At 41.7% G+C, this 22,400-nt stretch overlaps 1 protein-coding gene across 1 annotated transcript in view; it reads right to left on the minus strand.

Annotated features, from left to right (window-relative positions):
- EPG5 (ectopic P-granules autophagy protein 5 homolog (C. elegans)) overlaps positions 1-22,400 on the minus strand; it is a 62,986-nt gene that overhangs the window by 19,071 nt on the left and 21,515 nt on the right. The window contains exons 15-33 of the mRNA XM_014949371.1: positions 22,176-22,298; positions 20,342-20,601; positions 18,575-18,715; positions 17,717-17,861; positions 16,670-16,867; positions 15,966-16,076; positions 15,060-15,179; positions 12,975-13,141; positions 12,488-12,715; positions 10,534-10,657; positions 9,494-9,635; positions 7,877-8,048; positions 6,774-6,936; positions 6,046-6,188; positions 4,382-4,538; positions 3,357-3,551; positions 1,493-1,706; positions 539-699; positions 212-419 (exon numbers count right to left, since the gene is read on the minus strand). Of these exons, the coding sequence (XP_014804857.1) occupies positions 212-419; positions 539-699; positions 1,493-1,706; positions 3,357-3,551; positions 4,382-4,538; positions 6,046-6,188; positions 6,774-6,936; positions 7,877-8,048; positions 9,494-9,635; positions 10,534-10,657; positions 12,488-12,715; positions 12,975-13,141; positions 15,060-15,179; positions 15,966-16,076; positions 16,670-16,867; positions 17,717-17,861; positions 18,575-18,715; positions 20,342-20,601; positions 22,176-22,298 (3,172 nt within the window). The remainder of the gene's footprint in view (positions 1-211; positions 420-538; positions 700-1,492; positions 1,707-3,356; positions 3,552-4,381; positions 4,539-6,045; positions 6,189-6,773; positions 6,937-7,876; positions 8,049-9,493; positions 9,636-10,533; positions 10,658-12,487; positions 12,716-12,974; positions 13,142-15,059; positions 15,180-15,965; positions 16,077-16,669; positions 16,868-17,716; positions 17,862-18,574; positions 18,716-20,341; positions 20,602-22,175; positions 22,299-22,400) is intronic.

The following is a 22,400-nucleotide window of genomic DNA, read 5'->3' on the forward strand; positions in this document are numbered from 1 at the left end:
ACAAGCTTCTTCCAACAAGCATAAAGATAAAGCATAAAGTCCCACATGGCCATGAAGTAGCACCAACATTTCCCACCTGCATTTTAATGTTCCATTCATTGCACAAAAGCAGGGTAAGAAGATTTTCCTGTATATTTAAATGGTTTTTAAGACAGGAAATGACAGAATCTGAGCGCCTGTTCTTAAGTAATTTGCTTATAAGACACATTACCTGCTAGAATTCTGTTACTGCCAATAGGCTCTTGGGCTAAATTGGCAACTTCAGTGTCAATAAGTCGTTTAGTAAGGTACTCCAGAAATGTATTCACTTCAGTCACATAAGGGCTCCATTTTGAAAAGAGGCCAAAAGTCCTGAAGTCCACTGAAGCCAGTCGGAGTTTGCAGAAAGATGTGGAAAGCCATTCTATTGTCTCTCTAACCTGTAAAAAGAAGGAAACTATGAAGCAGCTACAGAAAGACGAAACAGCAGCGTTATTTGTCACTGGTGGGCATCTGCTTCAGCTGAAAAACATAATACATCAACCAAAGAGGCCCCCACCTGTTCCGCAGAGAGGAGACTTTCTGCTGCATCCCGCAATACAGGACTTTCAGTAGAATCACTTTTCTTGAAGCTTCCCTGTTCAGTGCCTGGTGAACCACATCCCAAAGCTTTAAGTGATGCCTTCCAACAGTCAGGGCTCAGAAGCTGCTCTGAGGAGCCTGAGGAGAAAGAGAAGGGAATGCATTTGTGAAAATCAGAAGGATATTAGACCCCTTCTCAACACAAGTCAGAAAAGACTGAAATTAGATCTCCCTACTGCATAAATAATAATAAAAAAAAATAGGTAAGACATGAGCTTGAAAGCCCCAAGCTTAAGGGTGAGAGATCTCTCTAATTCCCAGACATAAGCAATTTAACATTCCTTTTAGGCATTTACATAGTCTCTTCTTAGAGAGTTTCCCAGGCACTCAGTACATCCCTGGCCACAAACTATGTATTACGAGACAGTTGCTGCCTCAGAATATACAGTTTGACAGAAAAGAAGTACTTTTCTTCTCCTTTTAGATGCCCAACAGATTATAGGTAGCATCTAATGTCAGCCAGGACATTTTCAGCAGATTTCTGTATCAGTCCCAGGTCTCCATAATTCCAGTTCTCAGTTTGACATTGAAAGGTGCTCAAGAACAAGGATGCTGCATTACAGACTGTGGCATAATTATAATTAATAAGTGCTTCCATTAATAGAAACCTCTCCTGCAACGTGGGCTGAAAAATCCGTTGTCACTGATGCGTTTAACTTCAGTCTGCATCAGTGTTTCTTCCTAGTAGAGCCAAAATATATCTAACAAAAAACATATCACCTAGAACACTCATAAAAGTGCGTATAGAAACTTTAAAAAGTTTAAAACATTCTGTATTTGTTGCTATTTAACTCCACTGAATGCAGTTTATATTTTTAAGCCAGAAGAGTTCTGTATGAAAGGCTCAGTAGGCATCGATTCAGATACTCACTTTGCACGAATAATCTTAGGAAATCACTATAGTGATCAGGGAATTGATACTGGAGAAGGTTAGTCCAATGCTTGCAGAAGATACTGAATGGCATCAAAATATCTTCTTCAGGTTCAAGGCCACATGCATTGAGAGCCAAGTGAATAGACTCCAGAAGCTTGGTACGTTCAGAGAGAGGTGGCTTAGCAGTGCTTAACCATTGGGTAAGGTCAAACTAGAAGAGAGGACAGGAAGCATTTATAAGTAGGAGCTTTAACAGACACAACACCTTTAGGAGAAGGGAGAAATTGTCAGGGGAAAAAAAATAAAATCCTGGAGTGTTTATATATTTACAAAATCTTAGTGAATTTGCATCTCATTAGCCCTAACTCGAAAGCAAGGTAGTGTTCTCCAAAGATTATGATTTAGCGCATTTCAGAAGTCCCTGAACTTAGAAAATAACCCTTGTGAGGAGGTCCTCAGATTCATGAAGATGTGTATGAATTTCCACGCTTCAGTACCACTGCCACACAAACAGTCCTAAGCATTAGACTGGGCTAATCTCCATCATCCATAAATTTTCGGATGGAGGTGCAAAGCCTTTGTAGCCTCCAGGCCATCTGTTCAGAACTAGGTCAGCAGGGACAACGCTGACCATGGCCACTAAGGACAGCCTGGCTGTGCCCAAACAGATTGCCTGCTACTCACAGTTGTCGAACCCTGTCTCTGTGTAACTAATTAAGAGAATCTGAGCGATATTGAAGTCTGTAACAGTAATTTCTCCACTGACAATAACAGGATCATGCAGCCCTGAAACAAGAGATGTGCAAATCACTTGCACTTACCTAACTCTGTATGTTTTAAGATTGCACATGTGGCACATGTGTCCTTGCCACCAAACTCAGGCAGAGGATTCAGCCACTGTAATCATTTTGTTTAGTTTCATTTTTAAGATACCTGGGATTCATTGGCTACTTTGATAGCAGGTCCAGAGAGTTAATTCTTCCACTTTGCTCTGGTGAGACCTCCCTCACCTGGAGTATTGTGTGCAGGTCTGGAGCCCTCAATAGAAGAAGGACATGGACCTGATGGAGAGGGTCCAGAGGAGGACCACAAGGATGATCAGGGGGATGGAGCACCTCTGCTACGAGGACAGGCTGAGGGAGCTGGGGTTGTTCAGCCTGAAGAACAAGAGGCTCCAGGGAGACCCAATAGCAGCCTTCCAGTACCTGAGGGGGGCTACAGGAAGGCTGGGGAGAACCTGTTTAGAAAGGCCTGCAGTGACAGGACGAGGGGCAATGGCTTCAAGCTGGAGGGGAACAGATTTAGACTGGAGATTAGAAGGGGGTTCTTCACTGTGAGGGTGGTGGAGCACTGGAACAGGTTGCCCAGGGAGGTGGTTGAGGCCCCTTCCCTGGAGATATTCAAGGAGAGGCTCGACAAGGCCCTGGGCAACCTGGTCTAGTTGGGGGTGTCCCTGCTGACTGCGGGGAGGTCGGACTAGATGACCTTTGGAGGTCCCTTCTGGCCTGGGAAATTCTATGACTCTATGAACGCCTCTGCAAAGGTATCAGGCAGAAGCAGCCATCGAGAGCCTGCTCTATTTTCATTATCAAGAAGAAGAATGCACTGAGGACTAAGCCCTTGGACACAGATAATATCTAGGCTAGGAAAGGGTAGTCTAAGCTTCCTATTTATTTTTGCCTCCAGCCCCTCGAGCTGAAATACACCAGATATTATTCAGGAGGACAAACAGAGGTTTACAGAACCTGCCAATGTTATTTTAAAGTACCAGATTCGCGCCTCTTTCCTCCTTAGCCTAAAGTCACAGTCTTTAGGGAAAGAACACCCACCAAAGCACAGGCAGAATTCATGGGTACGTTACCTTTGTCAGCAGCATGAAGACAACGTCACTGTTATCCTCGCTCAGAAAGGCCACGACCTTTTCATACAAAGCCACGAACTCACAAGGAGAGGCAACAGGAGTGAAGTAAGGAGAAAGGAGAGTACAGAGCCTGCGGTTCTGCAGGATGGTCTGGAGGAGATGTCTGCACTCCGACTTGGTCCCACTGATGAACACCTGAGGAAATCAGGAAAAACAGCCAAGTATGAATCTACTGGAAAACACACCTCTTAGAGCTTTTTGTCAAGACCAAGCACAATTTTCGTGGGTCCTTTTTTTGGTGAGACAAAACATTTTTTTCTGATGGGACAGTAAAAGAAAACCAATCCAGATTTCAGCAGCCCTGCCTGACAGTAGGAAAAATTTCAACAAAACTACAGCTATGAAGAGCTTTTCAGCACTTCAGCTATTCCAGGCGCTTTAGGAGAGCTGCACATGAGAATTGTATATAAGAGATGAAAATAAATACCTGGGCACAAAGCAGAGGCTAATGCTTTTTCTCAGAGCACCCACGTAACACGTTCCCCACGGAAAACATTGCCACCACCAGCAAGCACTTATGTTCTCTACCAGCAAACTTCTGGCTAACCCTCTACACAAAGAATAGTGCAAGGCTGTAGATGGAGATGTCTAAATACAGAAAACAGCAAGATATACCTCAGCTAGAAAGAGACTGGTAAAAGCAAAATATGTGCCAAAATGCTTTTATGCACTGGAAGCAATTGCACTTTAGTTACATGCCCCCAAATCCAGTCTACCTTAGCATTTAACCAACACAGTGATTATTTACTAGCACTAAGCAGGCATCTCGCAGCAACAGCTTTTACTTTGCTTATATTCAAACTTTAACTCTCCTAAAGACTCTGTGTATTACACAATTAGTTGAAAGGAAAATGGGATGGAAGCTGAGAAGTCAGATTTCAGGCTTCTGAATGTATTACAGCCCCCAGTATCAGCAGGCAATTGGAATAAGCATTAGGCATCCAAAAACCAGAGAATAAACTCACTTGGCCTAAGATCTCAATGCAGGACGTGAAGAACTGCCTTGTGGGAGGATTGCGCTGAGTTTCATCACACACATATTCCACTAAGGTAAAAAACAAACTAATTCCAACTTTCTTAATTGCAGGCATAGGCTGTACCTTGTAGATATTTATCAAGGCCCTGAAAAAACAAAAAAGCAGATTAAATTTATGTATGGAAAATAATCTGTGACAATACAGAAAGGTTTCCTGCCTTGAGATGGGTATTTCTGGTTCACATGATAATCAAGCATGAGTTCACAGAATAACAGCATGGTTGAGATTGAGAGGGACCTCTGGAGGACATGTGGACCAACCCCTCTGCTCAAGCAGGGCCACCTACAGCTAGTATGTCCAGATGGCTTTTCAGTATCTCCACGGATGGAGACTACAACCTCTCTGGGCAGCCTGTGTCACCCCTCACAGTAGAAAAGTGTTTCCTGATGTTCAGGGTGAACCTCCCATGTGTCAGTCTGTGCCCACTGTGACTGGGCACCCCTGAAAAGCAACTGGCCTCACACCCTCCCTTCAGGTATTTCTATGAGAACACATATCCAGGCTGAACAGTCCCAAGTTGAGCTCAAGTAATTTTGCTGCCTGAAATGGGTACCTCCAAATCTTAGAAAATCTCCATAACCAGAGTCAGAAAGTGATCATCAAAAGATTTTTCACAGCATAGTTCCAACAGATTATTTCTCCCTCTAATCATGTGTTCGTCATGTTCTCAGGCCACCTCAACTACATTTGTACTGCAAGAAAATTTACCTCACAGGCTCAGCAATAAAAGAATTAAAACAGAATCAATCTTTTCTTGTGTATTGCAAATAAATGTTTCATTAAGCTCAAACCCCCATCTCCAGAGTCTGAATTAAAACATCTGAAGAACAGGCAGCTCCACAGATATAAGCTCAAGAACTAGCTCATCCACAGAATTTTTCAGATTAATGATCAAGATAGAATGTGGAGGAATGGCAACCAAATATTTTTCTTTGTACAGTGAGTAGACTCTGTAGGAAACCGACTACACTAAAAGAATCTCAGCAGAAACCTAGAGGAGATTGGGAAGAATGGACCTCTGGGATGAGCTCTAAAAGGCCTTTAAGAGGAAGGCAGCCTTGGACTAATCCATTCATCCACTCCACTAAAAAAAGTGCTATTATACAGTCCTCTTCCACTGCATTATTTTGTTTCATACATTGAAAATCTACTTCAAATCACAAATCTATATTAAAGAACTATGTTCTGTATTGTAACAGGGAAAGACCTATACAGAGATATTAAAAACATATAGTTTAGCCTATGGCTGCGACAGCTGTGGTACAAGTTTGCCATCTCCTGAAGTTTAACACAGCATCCCTGTCATCCCTCATTGTACTCTTTCAGGGTTAAAAGGGCTATTCTAATCTTGAAAATGATACTGTATGCCCTATCGAGGCTGAATGACCAGCAGTTTGCTCTTCTGGTAACAGAGAGTTGTTCCTTTAGAGGTCTGTGTCACAAACATACAGGTGTCAGGATTCCAGCTCTGTTGATGACCCAAACTGACAAGCATTATGAAAAACACACAAACAGGTTCCACATTTTAATTCTAACATACAGAAAAAGAAACATAAAACATTACTACCTAAAACAGTGTCTGATCAACCTACGTTATAAAATTTTCCACATGTACTGCTGCTTCCACAACACCCAGAGAAGGTGGCTTCGTAGCTTCTGCCTGCAGTTGTCTCACTTCTTTACGCAAAGCATGAAGCTGCTGACTCACTGCTTCATTTTTATGTTTCCCTTCAAACTAAATGACAAAGAGACACATGTTCATTTCAGGATAATATCTTTTGCTAAAACTCTTAAACGTTGCGCCTATTTGTAAAAATGAAGCAGAGCCCAGTAAAAGGACTCTGAATATAGATGGTTTTCCCCTGAGAGTTTTGATCAGATTTAGTACATCGTGCCCAAGCACGCATCCTTGGCCATTCCTATTCAATCACCACACACCAATATAACTTTAAAAGCCTTTTACATAAGACTTTTAATCCACAGGGACTGAAACTCAGAGGGGATCAAGAATTTCATATACCAGCCAACACAGGAATATTTCTATAAACTTCTTCATTCTTCTGTTCTTATCAGTGAACATATCCCCACATTCACACATTGGGAAGCAGTTTAGAACAGGCGCTTTGAGCAAAACAAGTTTTATGCAACCATTTATTCTTCAGCTGTTGATCTGCATCTCCATATTATATATTTCCCATAACTATTACACGTGTACGGATTTATTTGGCCAACTGCTCCCATTCTCGTAACCATTCAGCCACTTCACTTTCATTATCCATGCCCAACAGCCCCAGAACAGAAGTGACAGTGTCTCTCCAACCTGGATTGTCAGAAGAGCTGCTCCCTGGCAGCCTTTATTTGACGTTCCCCGGCACTCCAAGTGGAGGGTGACCTGCTCTTCCCGATTGACATACAGCTTAGGCACTGTGTCCAGTATCTCACTGTTGAGAGCAACATGCTGAGATTCCCAGAGAGCTGCAGTCCTGAAAAGCATTTATGAACAGTTACCAAAATCTTTACTGAAAACAGTAATACTCAGAATCTATAAGCAAGAGGTGAGACTCCAGTTTAATGTGCTGCACAATGACTCGTGACACTTTCTTAGAAAAACATAAAAGGTTATTAAATGAAATTGAGCTAAAACTTCAAAGTAATAGCACTTCAAAGTAATAAAGAAATAGGTTCACAAGAACCAGACTACTCAAGTCTGCATGAGTTCTTTTGAATTATTCTATATGAAGACCCGGAAAAAAATTAAATAGATAACCATCTGTAGGAAATGTAATTTTCCACCAGACAAAAAAAAGCTGGACTGTGGGATAATTGAAGTCAGGTGGTGGAGTCACAATCCCTGGCTGTGTTTAAGGGCCTTTTAGATGCAGTGCTAAGGGACATGGTGTAGGGGAGGACTTTGTAGAGTAGGGTAGATGGTTGGACTCGATGATCCCAAGGGTCTCTTCCAACCTAGACGATTCTATGATTCTATGATTCTATATTAGAAATAGAAATTCTCTTTCACTCACAAAGCTAACAGTCCCAGCAATCAGATTTCTCTCTTGGGGGCTCCAGTGCTTCATGTTGCAGCTACTGCACATTAGCGCAAAAGGGTTAACTAACTTACTGTCAATAAATCTAGGCTAAAGGGAGGCTTTATTTTAAGAAGTATGCCAAATGAGAAAAGAAACTATAGAAGCGAGATATCGGTTGATGTAATCTCAGTCATTAGATAAGATAATTTAGTCTTATCTTAAAGGAGTGGAATAGTGACATGATAGCTAAGGGGAAAAAAAAACAACTGGGACAGGAAGCAGAAGTCAGGTAGTGACAGCCTTGTGCCAACACCACTAACGAGGCTGCTGTGAAGGCACCTGAGGAGGCTGCTGGACACGCCAGTGAGGCGAAAGGAAAACAGCTCTGTCTTACTTGGCGTGTCGCTGCAAGATGTTAAGGTCCACCCGCATGAGCTGAATTGCTTCTTTCTGGCTTACAAGGCTGGCAGAGGAAATAACTGGCACAGGAGCTTTCATGGTCTGGAGCGGAAGAAGGGGCTTGGGAGTATCAAACTTCTTCAAATTATTCATTATCCTCTCTTTGGCTATGAAAGGAAGCAGAAGCAAGTTTTGTCAATAAGAAAAGTTCAGGAGACGCTGAACTAAACCATTATTTTTTTGCATGAAGTATTTTTAGCAGCAGACAAATATTTCTCCAAATTCCTCCCTGTGAAAAACAACACTAATAAAAAAAAAATCACAAACTAATCTTCTTGGTTTTGTTGACAAAGGTTATTTCCCACAGCTATTCTTCATGACCAGCTCCACCACACAGCCTTAAGATCCGAAGACCCATTGCTTTCCTTGTTTCCCCCAGCCACTCCTACCTTCCACCCTTCCAATTTTCCTCTTATCACTCCGTTTATTCCCCTTATCTGACAGAGGCTCCCAGACCCAGGCTGCTAGGCCAAATTCGTCCCTAGAATCTTGTCAGCTCCAATTCCTCCCCAGAGCACCTCCTCTCTCTCTCTGGCAGACACTGAACTAAAACGTTATTATTTTGCATGAAGTATTTTTAGCAGCAGACAAATATTTCTCCAAATTCCTCCCTGTGAAAAACAACACTAATAAAAAAAAAATCACAAACTAATCTTCTTGGTTTTGTTGACAAAGGTTATTTCCCACAGCTATTCTTCATGACCAGCTCCACCACACAGCCTTAAGATCCGAAGACCCATTGCTTTCCTTGTTTCCCCCAGCCACTCCTACCTTCCACCCTTCCAATTTTACTCTTATCACTCCATTTATTCCCCTTATCTGACAGAGGCTCCCAGACCCAGGCTGCTAGGCCAAATTCGTCCCTAGAATCTTGTCAGCTCCAATTCCTCCCCAGAGCACCTCCTCTCTCTCTCTGGGTCAGCTCTCTCCTCCTTCTGATTCCCACTCAGTTTCTTTGCCCAAACAATGCCAATTCACCTGTGAAACCATTTCAGTTTTCTTCTATTGCCTTCCTCCTCTTTTTCAACCAGCCTCCAAAAAAATCTAGTCTCACCATACCCTAAATATACCTACCATGACAACCATTATCCCCCTGTGTGCTAGAACAACTCTTTCACTGTGCCAAAATCCCCTGGAAAGGCACTGGGAACAATAACAAAACCAGAGACAATCTTCCTGTTTTCAGTTACAGTGTTTTTCCCCTTTGCTTGCAGTTTTCTCTGTCTAAATTTCAGGAAGACTCAGCACGTCTGGAGCATGCTCTGTGGGGAGGAACCTTTGGGGAGCTCACCCATGAAGCTCTAGGCACAACATCACCTGCTCTTCTGTGATGTGGCAAACTTCAAACTAAAAACATCAATGTTAGCCCCTCACATGGGCATTGTCATGAGAACATCATGAACATGTCATGCAAAATACTGTACTCATAGAAAACAAACTGTATTCACATCTTTATTCACAGACTTCATTATGTTCCTGAAGAAACCAGGGCTTCAACACGCTCACAATTCTTTCTGATCCAGTTTCATAAACAAATATTCTTATCTCCTACCTGATAAAGGGTTGGTGAAGTCTGTTTGCCCTGCAGAAGCACAGGTTGTGTGTGATTCAAGCTGAACCTGCAGCCAAAGGTTGAGAGCTTCCTGAAACTCATGGTGTATGAGTTCAACATTGACATACTCCATCCACAAATCCTAAAGCACAAGAAATTAAATTATCATTCCCATTTTGGTAAGTACCATATACTGTACATCTTTTTTAGTAGCTGGGCAACTAAAATAAGGTCAAAAAAACTAGACTCTGCAGTTTAAGCCACAGGAAAACATTACTAGGAAAGAAAACCTGAACCAAAGAAAAGAGCTGGAGAACTTTTATCACATAAACAGATAAGCCACTGAAAACAATGAGAAGAGAAAAAATGTGACAAGCACACACGGTACAATTTCTAACATATTAGAAAAAAAAAGGTACAGATTATTAAAACTCAATTCCTAATAAAAGGTACACAGAGGAAACCAACATAATATAAAATATTAATTATACTCATGATTAGCTGTAGTCAGGCTAAAGAAGGCTGCATTTCCAGCAGTCTCATACGCTGGAGGAATAAAAATAAAGCAGGCACTAGGAAATGTCCTTCGAAAATCTCTGTCTCACAAGCATTTTAACAGCAGTGACTCCCCAGGCACACTGGACAGAATAATGTACACCTCCCACTCCCTAACTTGTATTTGAACCTGACAAATTACAGACTACCAACATGAGCAGATTCTGGCTTCCAGTCTTCTGTCATTTGAAGTTCCAACTTCAATAATTCTCTAAAATTATCTTGGGACACAAAGAGAATTACAGAACAGTACAGAATAAGGACTGTCTTCTCATTAAGATATGCAAGAAAACTACTCACAAGTCCTCGCTCAAATCTAAAGGAAGGTAGTTTGGGATAGCACAGGATTTATAGGAAAGGTGAAGGTATTATACATGTTGTACACATATTAAAGACCAGTGACACTACATCTCTTACTACTTTAGAGGACCCATTTTAATAAGTGAATTTTGGATCCCAGACTGCCTGTGTCATTAGCACTTCACCTGTTGGTTCTGCATGACTTTAGCAAGTCTATGTGCATCGTATTGCTTCGGTAGAGAAGGAATGTATGTGTCTCCCTTCTGGAAACTCTCTTCTTCCAACCACAAAACAAAAACATTACAAAGCCTGAAAAGAAAAAAGAAAAAAAAAAGAGGAAAAAAATAAATCAACGTGAATTTTAATTATATGCACAGCAATTACTACACAGCAGTCTCCTCCTGGGGTTTAGTTAAGGCAACAAATCATGCCCCAAGGTGACACAGCTCAAAACACAGATGTTTCAGATGATTTGTGACTTGTGTACTACGTGTCAGTTCAAAGACCAGCAGACAAGCAAAAGCAATTTAGAAAAAATACAAAGACCAATAACCATGAGTAACAGGACAAAATTTGAAAACGGAAACATTTATGCAAATTAGCAAACACAACCCAGAACTGGACATGAATCAGGGAATTATACTGACAAATTCAAAAATATCAATGAAGAAAAAAAAGAGTATGTCTGAGCAAGTTTGGCTTCTCACCCCATGAATTCTCTAGAGTGCCTTCTCTAAAAGCTCGCACCCCAGTTACATTTTTTGATTTGTCAGACTCAAATTCATGTCTAGTTTATTCCCATTTCCTCCTCTGCTAACTTAATATAAATATACGTCTTTCTTCAATGACTTCACTCTACTGAGGGGTACCATTTTATAATCATACCATCCAAGCTTTCCTGATTAAATACAAGGCAGAAGCAGAATATCATTAAACCTTTGCACTGGGGCACTAAATATCACTAGCAAACTGCTGTTTTCCATATCAATGTCATTGGTGAAAAAATGGAAGTAGTCTAGTTCTAACAGTCAGCCCTTACAAACTCTACCAGTATTTTCCCTCCCATCTAGGTGGTCATTAAACTTCCTGAGAGCAAGATTGACTTGGCTGTAGAGCAGTCTGGTTTTATGTTGGAGTGGGGAGCTCCTTTGAAATGAATGACTGACAAAATATTAATCAAGCTCCACGCAGTGAGCACCACTGGATTATTTTTCACATACAACCAAGGAGGATTTACGATCTCCCTTATTTGCTTGTACAGTAGCTATTGATTTCCAGGGGGAAGCACTTAAAAGAAGCTCAGATCCTGTATGCCCAAACCCCCTGAACAAGGGACTCTCCTCAAATAATACTTTCAACCATAATTTCTAGGAAAAATCAAGACACTGCAATACTGCAAGTGCTTCTTAAGGTAGATTTGTCAAACCAAAAGTCTCTTTATAACAGAATCATGGACTTCTGAACAGCTTAGCTACAGTTCCAGTGTGCGTGAGATTTGTGGCTTATAGAAGTTACCACCTCTTCCAAAAATGAGCATTCATCAGCCAAGTGATTGTGAAGATCTCCTTAGCACACTCCAACACAAGGAGACACTCCTGTGCTGATGTTTTGGTTAAGGAGACCTAGAACTTTGCAGGGGGCACCAAACACACTTGTTATCATGCTAAAGTTGAGCTGTGATGGGGTAAACTGCAATAATTAAATCACGTGTTAAAATATCCAGTAAATTCCCTGGAGAAGTAATCTTATTCAGACTTAAGATTGGGCCCAATTCCACGACAAAGAGATGTATACACACAAAGTAACACTTTACATGTATGTACATACCAGCAGCAGACATGTCTAAAGAACAAATAGTTTGCCAGTATGGAGATGCCATTAATAAAAAAAAAAAGCTCTCCCCTAAGGAAAACTCTATCAACAATGTTTTATTTTTAGTAGTAAAATCAGCGCCTCCTTGAACAAAACAAGTTGTGTCAACAGGGAAACAGATTTCACCACCACATGTAACAAGTTCCTGTGGTACACCCAAATCAGCTGAGGGTCACAGCCCTTCACATCTAAGGTCTAAGGTGGTTGCAGTGAATAACATTGAACTGGGCAGGCTTTTTTGCCTTTTTTTTTGTTTTTTCTTTTTACCTGACAAGTTCCTTATGCAGCTCTGGGGAAGTCAGGTAAGCTGATGAGCTGGTCGCCTTCTCGGGTGATCTGTCGCTGCCCTCTGTGGGACTCTCCACCCTCAGTGCTTTGCTGGCAGCGTGGTGGAAATCCGCCACCTCCACCAAGCGCTGCTTCATTTCACTCAGTAAATTGATCTGAGCCGCGCTCTGGAAAAAGCGTCTTCCGATACAGCCATCTACAGGCAACCTAAAAATGAAGAAAAAAAAAGCTCTTCAAAGTCTTAGAATCATAGAATCATAGAATGGTTTAGGTTGGAAGGGACCTTAAAGATCATCTAGTTCCAACCCCCTGCCATGGGCAGGGACACCTCCTTCTAGGCCAGGTAAACCTGCTGGTACCCACTGTTTTCAGATACCATCTTAGTGTGAGCCACTAATTAATCCCACTTGCAGCACAGACTTCTTTGTGCTTGCTATTCCATGAGAGCCCTGATGATCAGACTCACCCATATTGTGGCCCTGGTCGGTGGAGGTAAAGGAGGAAGAATTTCTGCCAGATGAGGGGCATCAGAGGGTGATCAGCAGGGGTGGCAAGGGCCTGGTGAGCCCAGCGGTAGATCATGAGCCTCTGAAGGGAAGGTACGATGGGCAGCTTCAGCTGGGTCTGGGCTTTCTGCAAAAAGAACATTTTTCAGAGGAGTGTTCTGCTGCGGTTCCCTGTGACTGCTTAACCCCACAGATTCAGCAATTATGGAGAAGAAAACTTTGGAAACATTTGCACATCTGTGCCCTTAGTGGAAGGGCTGCCCAGCTCACAGTTGTGTTGGGCAGCAGTACCACGCTGTTTACAAAAAAACCAGCATAAACAGAAAGGCTACTGTGTGATGCAAAGCTGATGTTAATTACATTTAATTACTGTTCTTCCTGACAGAGGCAGATGTTCCTGCTTTAGGTGTCCGTAAGACTTGGTGGTGTTACGGAACAAAGCAGCAGCAGTGACATGCACAGCACAGTCCAACCAGTAAAAACAACACCCTTATGCCACGTGAGGACACAGAATCCTACAGTCTGCTATCACTTTTCACTTTTTCCAGACTATATTCCACGCAGCGCTACTGAAAATCTAAAACGTAAAGTAAAACTAACGTGAAGAAAGAATACACAAGGAAAAAATAAATTATTTATCTCTTTGCAAAGGCAAAACAAAGGTAACACAACGTATGAGCAGCAATACAATGTATGAGCAGCAGCACTCCATCTAAGCAACACAGAATGTTACTCCATGGACCCACTAAATCATTAATTTGAGGGGAGACCTTCTCGCTCTCTCCAACTCCCTGAAAGGAGGGTGTAGCAAGGGGGTTCAATCTCTTCTCCCAAGGAACAGGTGATGGAACAAAAGGAAACGGCCTCTAGTTGTGCCAGGGGAGGTTTAGGATGGATATTAGGAAAGATTTCTTCATCTAAAGGGTTGTCAGGCCTTGGAAGATGCTGCCCAGGTAAGCGGTGAAGTCACCATCCCTGGAGGTACTTAAAAGCCAGGTAGACGTGGTGCTGAGGGTCGTGGGTTAGTGGTGGTTTTGTCAGTCTTACATCGATGGTTAGACTCAATGATCTGAAAGGTTCATTCCCACCTGGACAATTCTACGATTCATTAAAGCCACACACCAAGCTTGTGTGGATATCAAAGGAGGGGAACAGGAGGCTTTTCCGAGTTCCCACATCTCAGCACAGACCCTGGCACTACCTCATCCCCCACGCTTGTTCTCAGGAGCCCTCTGGACTTGTTTCCACACACTCCCCATGCACTCTCTCTCTTGCTGAGGCAAAAAATGTTCCCCAGACTGGCATCCAAGGATGCTGGACACAAACCAGGCTGGACATAGCCAAAGCAAACCTATTTTCATAGAGCTTCTAGACTACGTTCTTCATCAAAACACACTGAAATAACTGAGATGAAGGAGAGGCCAAAAGTTACACGTCGAGACTGGACAGTTTGGGTTTCCACTTGCTCCATTCCAGAATTTCTAAATTAGTTCAGGCAAAGAATCTGGAAAATGCTGCAACATTCCTTAAAGCACACCTGTCTAAGTTCAGGGAAAGACCTAAAGAGTTCTGAAAGTCTTAAAAAAATAATTCAGCAAATACAGAGAAAAGTAAAGCCTAAACTTGTGCAAAATTCAAGTCATCTGAGAAATGCTATTCAAAAAATAGACACATTTTACCATCTGTAAAATAAGACTATCTGCACTCCCCATCTCAGTGGTATAGAAAAAAGTCCACTGAAGATCACAAGGCATGCAGATGATCCAGAAAATCATGCAAGAACATTAATTAATGAACTGAAGTTTTCTGTAAATAATGGTATATTAAAAAACAGATATTTGCATGGTAGTTTTTAAACATGCCCATCAAAACGTAAAGGAAAATTTCCCTGGGCTGCATTTTCTCCTGGAAAGCCAATCATATAAAGCATTAGTTATGCTTTTACCTTGGTAAGAAGCAGCACATGAGATAAAAACTAAACGATACAAGACAATACTTCTCTCCAGCAGTTCCCTCTAATAAAAGCAGATGAACAGCCCTCTTACCTTCAAAGCTTGATCAGGAGTTAAAGCATTAATAACCAACTCCCCCTCCACAACTCTGCGAAGCTGTGAATCTTCTTCAAATATTGACTCCATATTTAACACCATCCATGAAAACCAGACCTGTACAACACAGTTATAACAGAAACCTGGTAACAAAATGGCAAGGGAAGGAATCAGGAAGCTTAGCTTTTTCTTAACATGAATATGTCTTTGGCAGATTCTCATTATAAAGCTGCAAAAGCAGTATCATATCTCAACAAGAAAACTGAAAACCAGTTTCCTCCTTATCGACGTTCAAAATCTCCCTTTGTATTTTGTACAATCGTGAGAAAGGGGGAAACCAGGGACAAGCAATAGAATTATCCAGAGAGGAGGAAACAACCTACTCAAAACACAGTAACACAGTATCTCCTCTCCCCACCTGCACTACACATCTCCAGTTGGGGTACTGCAGGATTCTAGGGGTTTTTTTTGCTCGAATGAGGAACTTGCTTAAGCAGCGAGAAAGCAACTAGTATTCAAAATATTTATCTGATAAAGATTGATCTAACAGAGAAGTCAGGCTTTACGTATTTTCTCTCATTAAAAATATCAAAAAAATTGAAGATTAGAAGAAATATTAATAAATCCTATTATATGAATTCTTGGACACAGATCAGAAAAACTCTCTCTGTATAAAGTGTCAATGTTCCCTTTCTTGTAATAAACTCAAAGCATTCTCTTAGGCTAAATTAGGATTCTACCACAAGAAAACTCACAAACACTGGGATATGAAGAAAGAGGGAACAAGATCTGCAAAAACATGCAAAAACAGAAAAACAAAACAAAACAAAACAAAAAACCAACATAGACACCTGTATATTGCTTATCCCAGGGCTGATCATCCAACACCATTGTACCACTGACCTGAGAGGAATTGGCGTTGCCCTCAACAAAGGAAGGTGTCACATTGCCTGCCACAATCCAGCTAACAAGGGAAGACAGCAGCCCTTTGTCACAATGATAGCCCAAAGCATTCTGCAAGCAAACACAAAATATTTGGTTTGATTATTTTTTTGTAAGCAGCCTAACAGATGATTTGCAAGCTTCAGGTACGTCGCTCTGCCTTCATCCAGGTTCCTTTCTGCCTCAGGTTGCTACTTCCCAACCTCAGCTCAATGAGACACCCCTGAAATGCCTGCCTGTACTTTCTTTCTTTTTCAGTGAAAAGATTCCACTATAGTGACAACGTCTGTATTTTTAGGAGAGGAAATTCTCCTTTTGTTCTAAACACACAACCAAACATCAGAAACGCAAAGATCACAAACTAAAATACTATGATAGAACTCATATGAATGAAAAGTGTTCAAATAGGTTTTAATTACTGTTATTAAAATAGAAGACATTTCATTAATCTTGACCTACTCAGGAACAAATCAGATAACCCCGTTACCACTCACTATCGTGACCATCCTTGTATCATTTCAGGAAGATACATGCGCATCAAAATTACAATGAGCAACAGATGAACTGACCATTTACTCAACAGCCACAGAGTTACACAGAGACATTTACCTTGTGCTGTTGGTAAAGCAGCTTCTTAGCCACAGAGTTACACCGCACCCGTTTACCTTGTGCTGTTGGTAAAGCAGCTTCTGTACACAGTCTTCTTGACTGTACTGAAAAGCAGCTTTGCATAAGTCATCCAGGAGGAAGAGCGTTGCCCGGTCCCTGTGCCACAGCTGCTGGCTGGTGAGGACCTGAACCCAGAACTCCAGTACCGCTGCTGGCCCCACTCCGTTTGGCTGGTCACTCAGAAAAATGTGAGTCTGCCAAAGTAAAGGGTAAAATTATTCAAGAGATGGCAGCTGCAGTTAAAGCTTAAGAATTTACTGAAGAACGGTCTAACTTGCATAAGGCTGTGGGCCTAAATTAAATAAATAATGGATGGTGATGCTGTCCATGCCTATGTATAAACAGCTTTGTCACCTCCAACCTCCAAACGAGGTTTGGAGCCTGAAGATCTCAGCATCTTGTGCAATCAGCAAAAACAGAGACAAAAGCCACAAGTGGGACCCCTGTGATATGCAGGCATCTATTTCTGAAGTTTCCTGCTGTTCCTGCAAAAGGACTTCCCAGGTTAGGTATGTTTCCCCTTAGCCCTTACCCCCACCCTCTGCTGTTAGGGAGCCTCGGTTCTGGACCCCTCTGCACTCAGAAAAAAAAAAAAATATTTGTTCCCTAACACAGGAATATTTTGTCATTGCACAGCCATAAATCAATGGTCAAAAGCAAAGCTTTCAAACATGAATGTGTCTGCTGCATTCCTCAACTAGCACAAGCGAGAAAGTAGGGCTGTGTAGCAAATCCCCTTTTAGGCAGAGTTTTGACGTGGTATTAAAAAAAAAAAAAAAAAAATCATTTTCCAATGAGTCTGGAAGGCACATATTGTTCCAATGTCACACGCATTGCCAGCTTTAGGCAACTTTAAGCAGAAGTATTTCAGGAAACAAATCCTACTATTTGTGCTTGATGCAGGGTACTCTGTGGCTCCAGAAATGCTGGATTCAGTATCCTTTTTAAGTTTAACCTCTAAACTCCGTCAAAAAGTCCACTTGCTTTTAAAAACTCCCCTCTCTCTGTTTTACCTTTTTTTTTTTTTTTAATAATCTTCTTACCTGTATCATACCACTGAGCAGTTTAACGTTTTCTCCATAGTTCACTCCTGTCAAGTGCTGTGTTACTTTATGGGTAACCTGCTGGGTCATGCCCTGAGGGACTCCACTATCCAGATGAAGGAAGAGTTGGACGTAAGATAAAAACCTAGGGATGTCAACAAATCAAATCAATTCTAAAATTTGTAATACAGCGTAATATAAAGAAAACCTGCTTCTAGAGAATTTAAAACCAGCTTAAGGGCACTGATTGATGCTCATATACAAAGCTTTAGATGCACATCCACGCTGCAGATTTAATTGCTCCATGGTCACAGGCAAACTATGAGCAGTTCACAGTAGGCTGCAATTCCAGGCAGCTCATTGGGACTGAACACAGCTCTTGACCCACATCAGCACCCACATCTAGTCCAGGAATTGTCTGGGAGACTGCCAGGTGGTCCAAGCCAAAAGCACCCCAGGGACCACATTACTAATTTACTAGGAGAGACACTGAGGTCCAGCACTTGAGCACACTCCCAGCTGCTCAGCTTACCAGTAATGACACAATTAAATAGTATTGCTTCCTCGTATTTCTCGCTCATCTCACCACAACAGCTGTGTGAAGACCACTTCTGTGGCACAGGAGCATCAGTAACAACTATACATGTGAGGGCAGCAGGTGACACTCCTACAACTACTTCCTCAACCACAGTCAATCCCAAAGACTAACTCAGCAAATAACCCAGACGTTTTTCCCCATCCCCTGTGTCACATTCTCCCTGGATGCAAAACCCAGAACGAAACCTGATAAAATTAACAGTCAAGATTAACTTTCATTGCTCTTTATCAATAAATGTATGAGGAACATGTAACGCTTACTGTTCATTCTTCAGGAGATAATACTGGCAAGAGTAAAACAAGGGTAAAATTTTATCCAGCACATGGACGACCGTTCTCAGATATCTAGACTGGATGAGTACACCCAAAAGAGGAATCCCTTCAGCACAGAACTTCTCAATGCTGTCAAAACAAAAAAAAAATAAGAAAAAACACATTGACTGTCGGCAGAAAAGGACACAAGTGCTGATATTTTTTTAATGAACTTACATGTAAAGAGATTAATATCTGTACACTTATTCTTTGAAATCCTAAACAGCTAAATCCACAGAGTTTTTTTCTCAGCTGTAGGAGTCATTCAATTGCAGACAGATTTGGTAAGTTTTTCCAGCCCTTGCAGGGGTTTCTGTCCTGCCTTCCAAAAATCACTAAATACGTGGGTCTTCATCCATCAAGTTTCAAACAATTTACAGCTCAGAGCTCTTGCCTAACCTAGCGAACAGAGGGATTTTGATATTACCTACCTCTGACATCTCCTGAGGACAGATGATGCTCTGAACACCTTTCTTTAGTGCCTACAGATGGAGCTCAGACTGTTTCCCTACAGTAGGTACTTGGATGACTGCAGTCAGCAGAGGTGGACCCCACTCTGACTGTCCAGAAAACTCACCAGTGGCAGCTTACTTGGTACCTTACCCTGCATCAAGTTTTGCCAAATGCAAAATTGCACATCGGGAAAAGATGTAAAACATCAATCCTACTTCTACTCTGAGGCCATGAAAATGAAATATTGTATTAAGTCACTAGCATGCAATATAGCATTTTGTTTCTTCTGCTTATTAATGTAACTGTCCTTGAACTTTCCTGTGTGATAAATATAACTTGTTTAGATAGAAGACGGATAACAAACAGCTCTTTGTAAGGACAAATGGGGAGGGGGAGTGGAAAAAAAACACTGAGAAGTAAGGAGGTTCCTTGTTTTTCATTCCATTCTTGAAGTCATGTGAAAACTTCCACTCTCAAGCCAGAATATCTTCCTATTAGTATCAAATCACTCCAGTGCTTTGAAGAAGCACATATATATCTATGGCATAAGCTTAGAATCAAGCAATGGCTGGGGGAAGGAAAAGAAAACCAAGACAATTTCTCTTTAAGGAGTAAAGCAATATTATATGCAGAAAAGAAGTTAGTCAAAATTTTGAATATGACTAGGAGATAATTAAAGAGATGACAGATTGAAGGAAAACAGACCTGGGAGACACTGACTGATCTATGCTTGGCTCTGTGCTTTAATCAACTAGAACATCTGATGATGCCAAAGAGCCTTACCTACAAACCAGCTGAAAGCACTGGAAAAGACTGTGCTGGAACACAGTCTGAGGTAGGAGGTTCAGTATGAAGGTTCTAAAACTCTATATATCATTGCCATGACAAATAAGTGGGTTTTTCTCCTCAATAACTTCCGAATGCTCTGCTTCAGCTCTGTTAAAAAAAAAAGCTACCTCTAGAACCCTTTCAGCAAGCGTGGTTAGAAGTTATTCCTGTCCATAGCAATCATCCTAGCCTCTCAGTTTCAGTATTATTTCTAACTACCATTTTGACCTTAACATGCAGAAGGGAAAAAATAGCATTAGCGAAATAAAGGAAATGACATGGGTTTTTTGAAACTACAGTCCCTGAAAGACTCCTCAGGAGTCCTTTACTGTTTAAACATGCATAAAGGTGTTAATAGCCCTCAGTGCATCATTAGGTAGGTCGCTCAGTCACTGGGGCAACCCACCCAAGGCAAAGATGAGGAAACAGACTCACCTGTGACCCAGCGTGGTCATTGCCAGAGCCAGGTAGCAGCCGACAGGGATGCTTGCTTTAACAGCCTTCAGCAGGGGGTGAAGTGTGACTGACTCCGTCATGTCGAGCGCTCTGCCGGACACGGGGACCGCCGGCCACCCCTGCTGCATGCCACGGTCATTCCTGTGAAGCTTCAGCCTCAAAATCAAACCCCACGCCCACTGATTAAAGGAAGTCTCCGGTGTCTCTCCGTATCGAACGATGCTAGCTAAGTAGGAGACCTGCAAGAAAGCAGCAGGAACAGGAATGAGAGGGAGCACGGACATGATCCAGCACGTATGGCACTAGTCTAGAACTTGGGTCAGCTTGGATGAGTCTCCTCTTCTACCACAATACCATGACACGAAATCAGAGCAACAGGTGTTATTTTTCAGACACGCCATGGAACACCACCACTTCAGTTTATCTAAAAATCTCTGTTTCTGTGGTCTTAATTTCCCCTAACCCTCTCCCTCCACATCCCTTTTTTGGTTAAGGCTATCAATCTATACTGTTTGGCTAAAGTTCTCCAAATTTGACATTGGTCTCGGGTTAAATTTTGGGTTTACTATTCAAAAAAAACCCAAAACAACCAACCACACAATCTTCAATAATGTTTAAGACTGCTAGTGGAAGAAAAACTAAAAATATGTATACAAAAAAATAACATATGTCAACAAAAAAAGCCTAACACCTGACAGCCTCTCCTTGGAAAGAAATCTGTAACGTGGACAGGCAGAGTCTCTGTGCCGTGTAAACGTGTCCATTACCATGAAGAGCCTGCCTAGATCAGAGGTAATGATAAATCTTTGGGATTTAAAAATATTTTATGTGCTCTGACAGACCAGTAAAATACAGAGCTGAGAGTCAATGGAGATATTTCATTCTCCCTGAGTGGGGGTACAAGAACCTAAGCATTATTTTCTCTCAAGTAGCAGTTAGAAGCTCACAGAAGTCAGGACAGATTCATCAATACAAGCAGCAACCAAGGCTGAACCAGGCTTAAAAAGAGAACTCATCTAGCTGGCACAAGACAACAAACCGTGATTAAATAGTGCAGAGAAGCAAGTCAGAAGGAGCAGAGACAATAAGGAACATTCCAAGTGTGGAAATAAAAGACTGGGGAGGAGGGTAGGAGAAAGCACTGTAGAAGAAATACTGAGAAGACAAAGCACAACACAATGCTAAAAGCTCTGAATAAATAAATAGAAGCGTCTTTGATTGAATATCCAAAAAAGGGATTTTTGACCTTGATCTTTCTATCCTTCCATTCCCCTTCTGTAACTTGGAGCCATACCTTCCTCAGTCACCAATGTGCTGTAAAAATCAATGTAATAAATGTTTGCAGGGAGTTCAGGTAACACAGCACTGATCACTACTGAAAAGCTCCTAAAATCTTGAGTCTTTCAATAAGGTAAGACTAAGAGCTGGAGACACAGGAAGGATGTCTCTTATGTCCACCAGTAATAGTAAGCAGCCTTTCATTAAGCAAGTACTGGCCAATTTGGCATCAGTAAAGGAAGCTTTGCAACAACAGTGCACGACTGTCCAACTACGGGGTGGATAATAATGCAAACCTACAAAGGGGACAAATTTAAAGTTTCTATTTCCCATACAGATGTTCATCGTAAGTCTAAGAGTATCTTCAAATAGGTCTGTGGGGGCAAAAATATCAAGAGCTGGTATACTGTGATGTTCCACTAGTATCAAGATGGCATAGCTTTTAAAAGAGAAAAGAAAACAAGGTCTTGGCCTGCAGCTTTTCGTATCTATCACCATCAGTAAGCTACACCCTGGAATTCTGAGGAAGGAATACCTGTTTTATGCTTTCAGAAAGCAGCCCAGCATACGGCTTCTGGGAGAGGTACTTCTGATATGCCTCCAGGACCATCAACGCAACTTCAGAATGGACAGCTGGATCCAGATGAAGAACCTCCTGCTAAAAACAGAGCCATACCACAAAACTTTGCCTCATTTGAAAGATCTCTACAACTCTATCAGTCAGTTGTAGCGCAGAGAAATAGATCTTAATTTGAACACC

Source organism: Calidris pugnax, unplaced genomic scaffold, assembly GCF_001431845.1.
Source record: "Calidris pugnax isolate Ruff unplaced genomic scaffold, ASM143184v1 scaffold144, whole genome shotgun sequence".
Classification (NCBI taxonomy): Eukaryota; Metazoa; Chordata; class Aves; order Charadriiformes; family Scolopacidae; genus Calidris; species Calidris pugnax.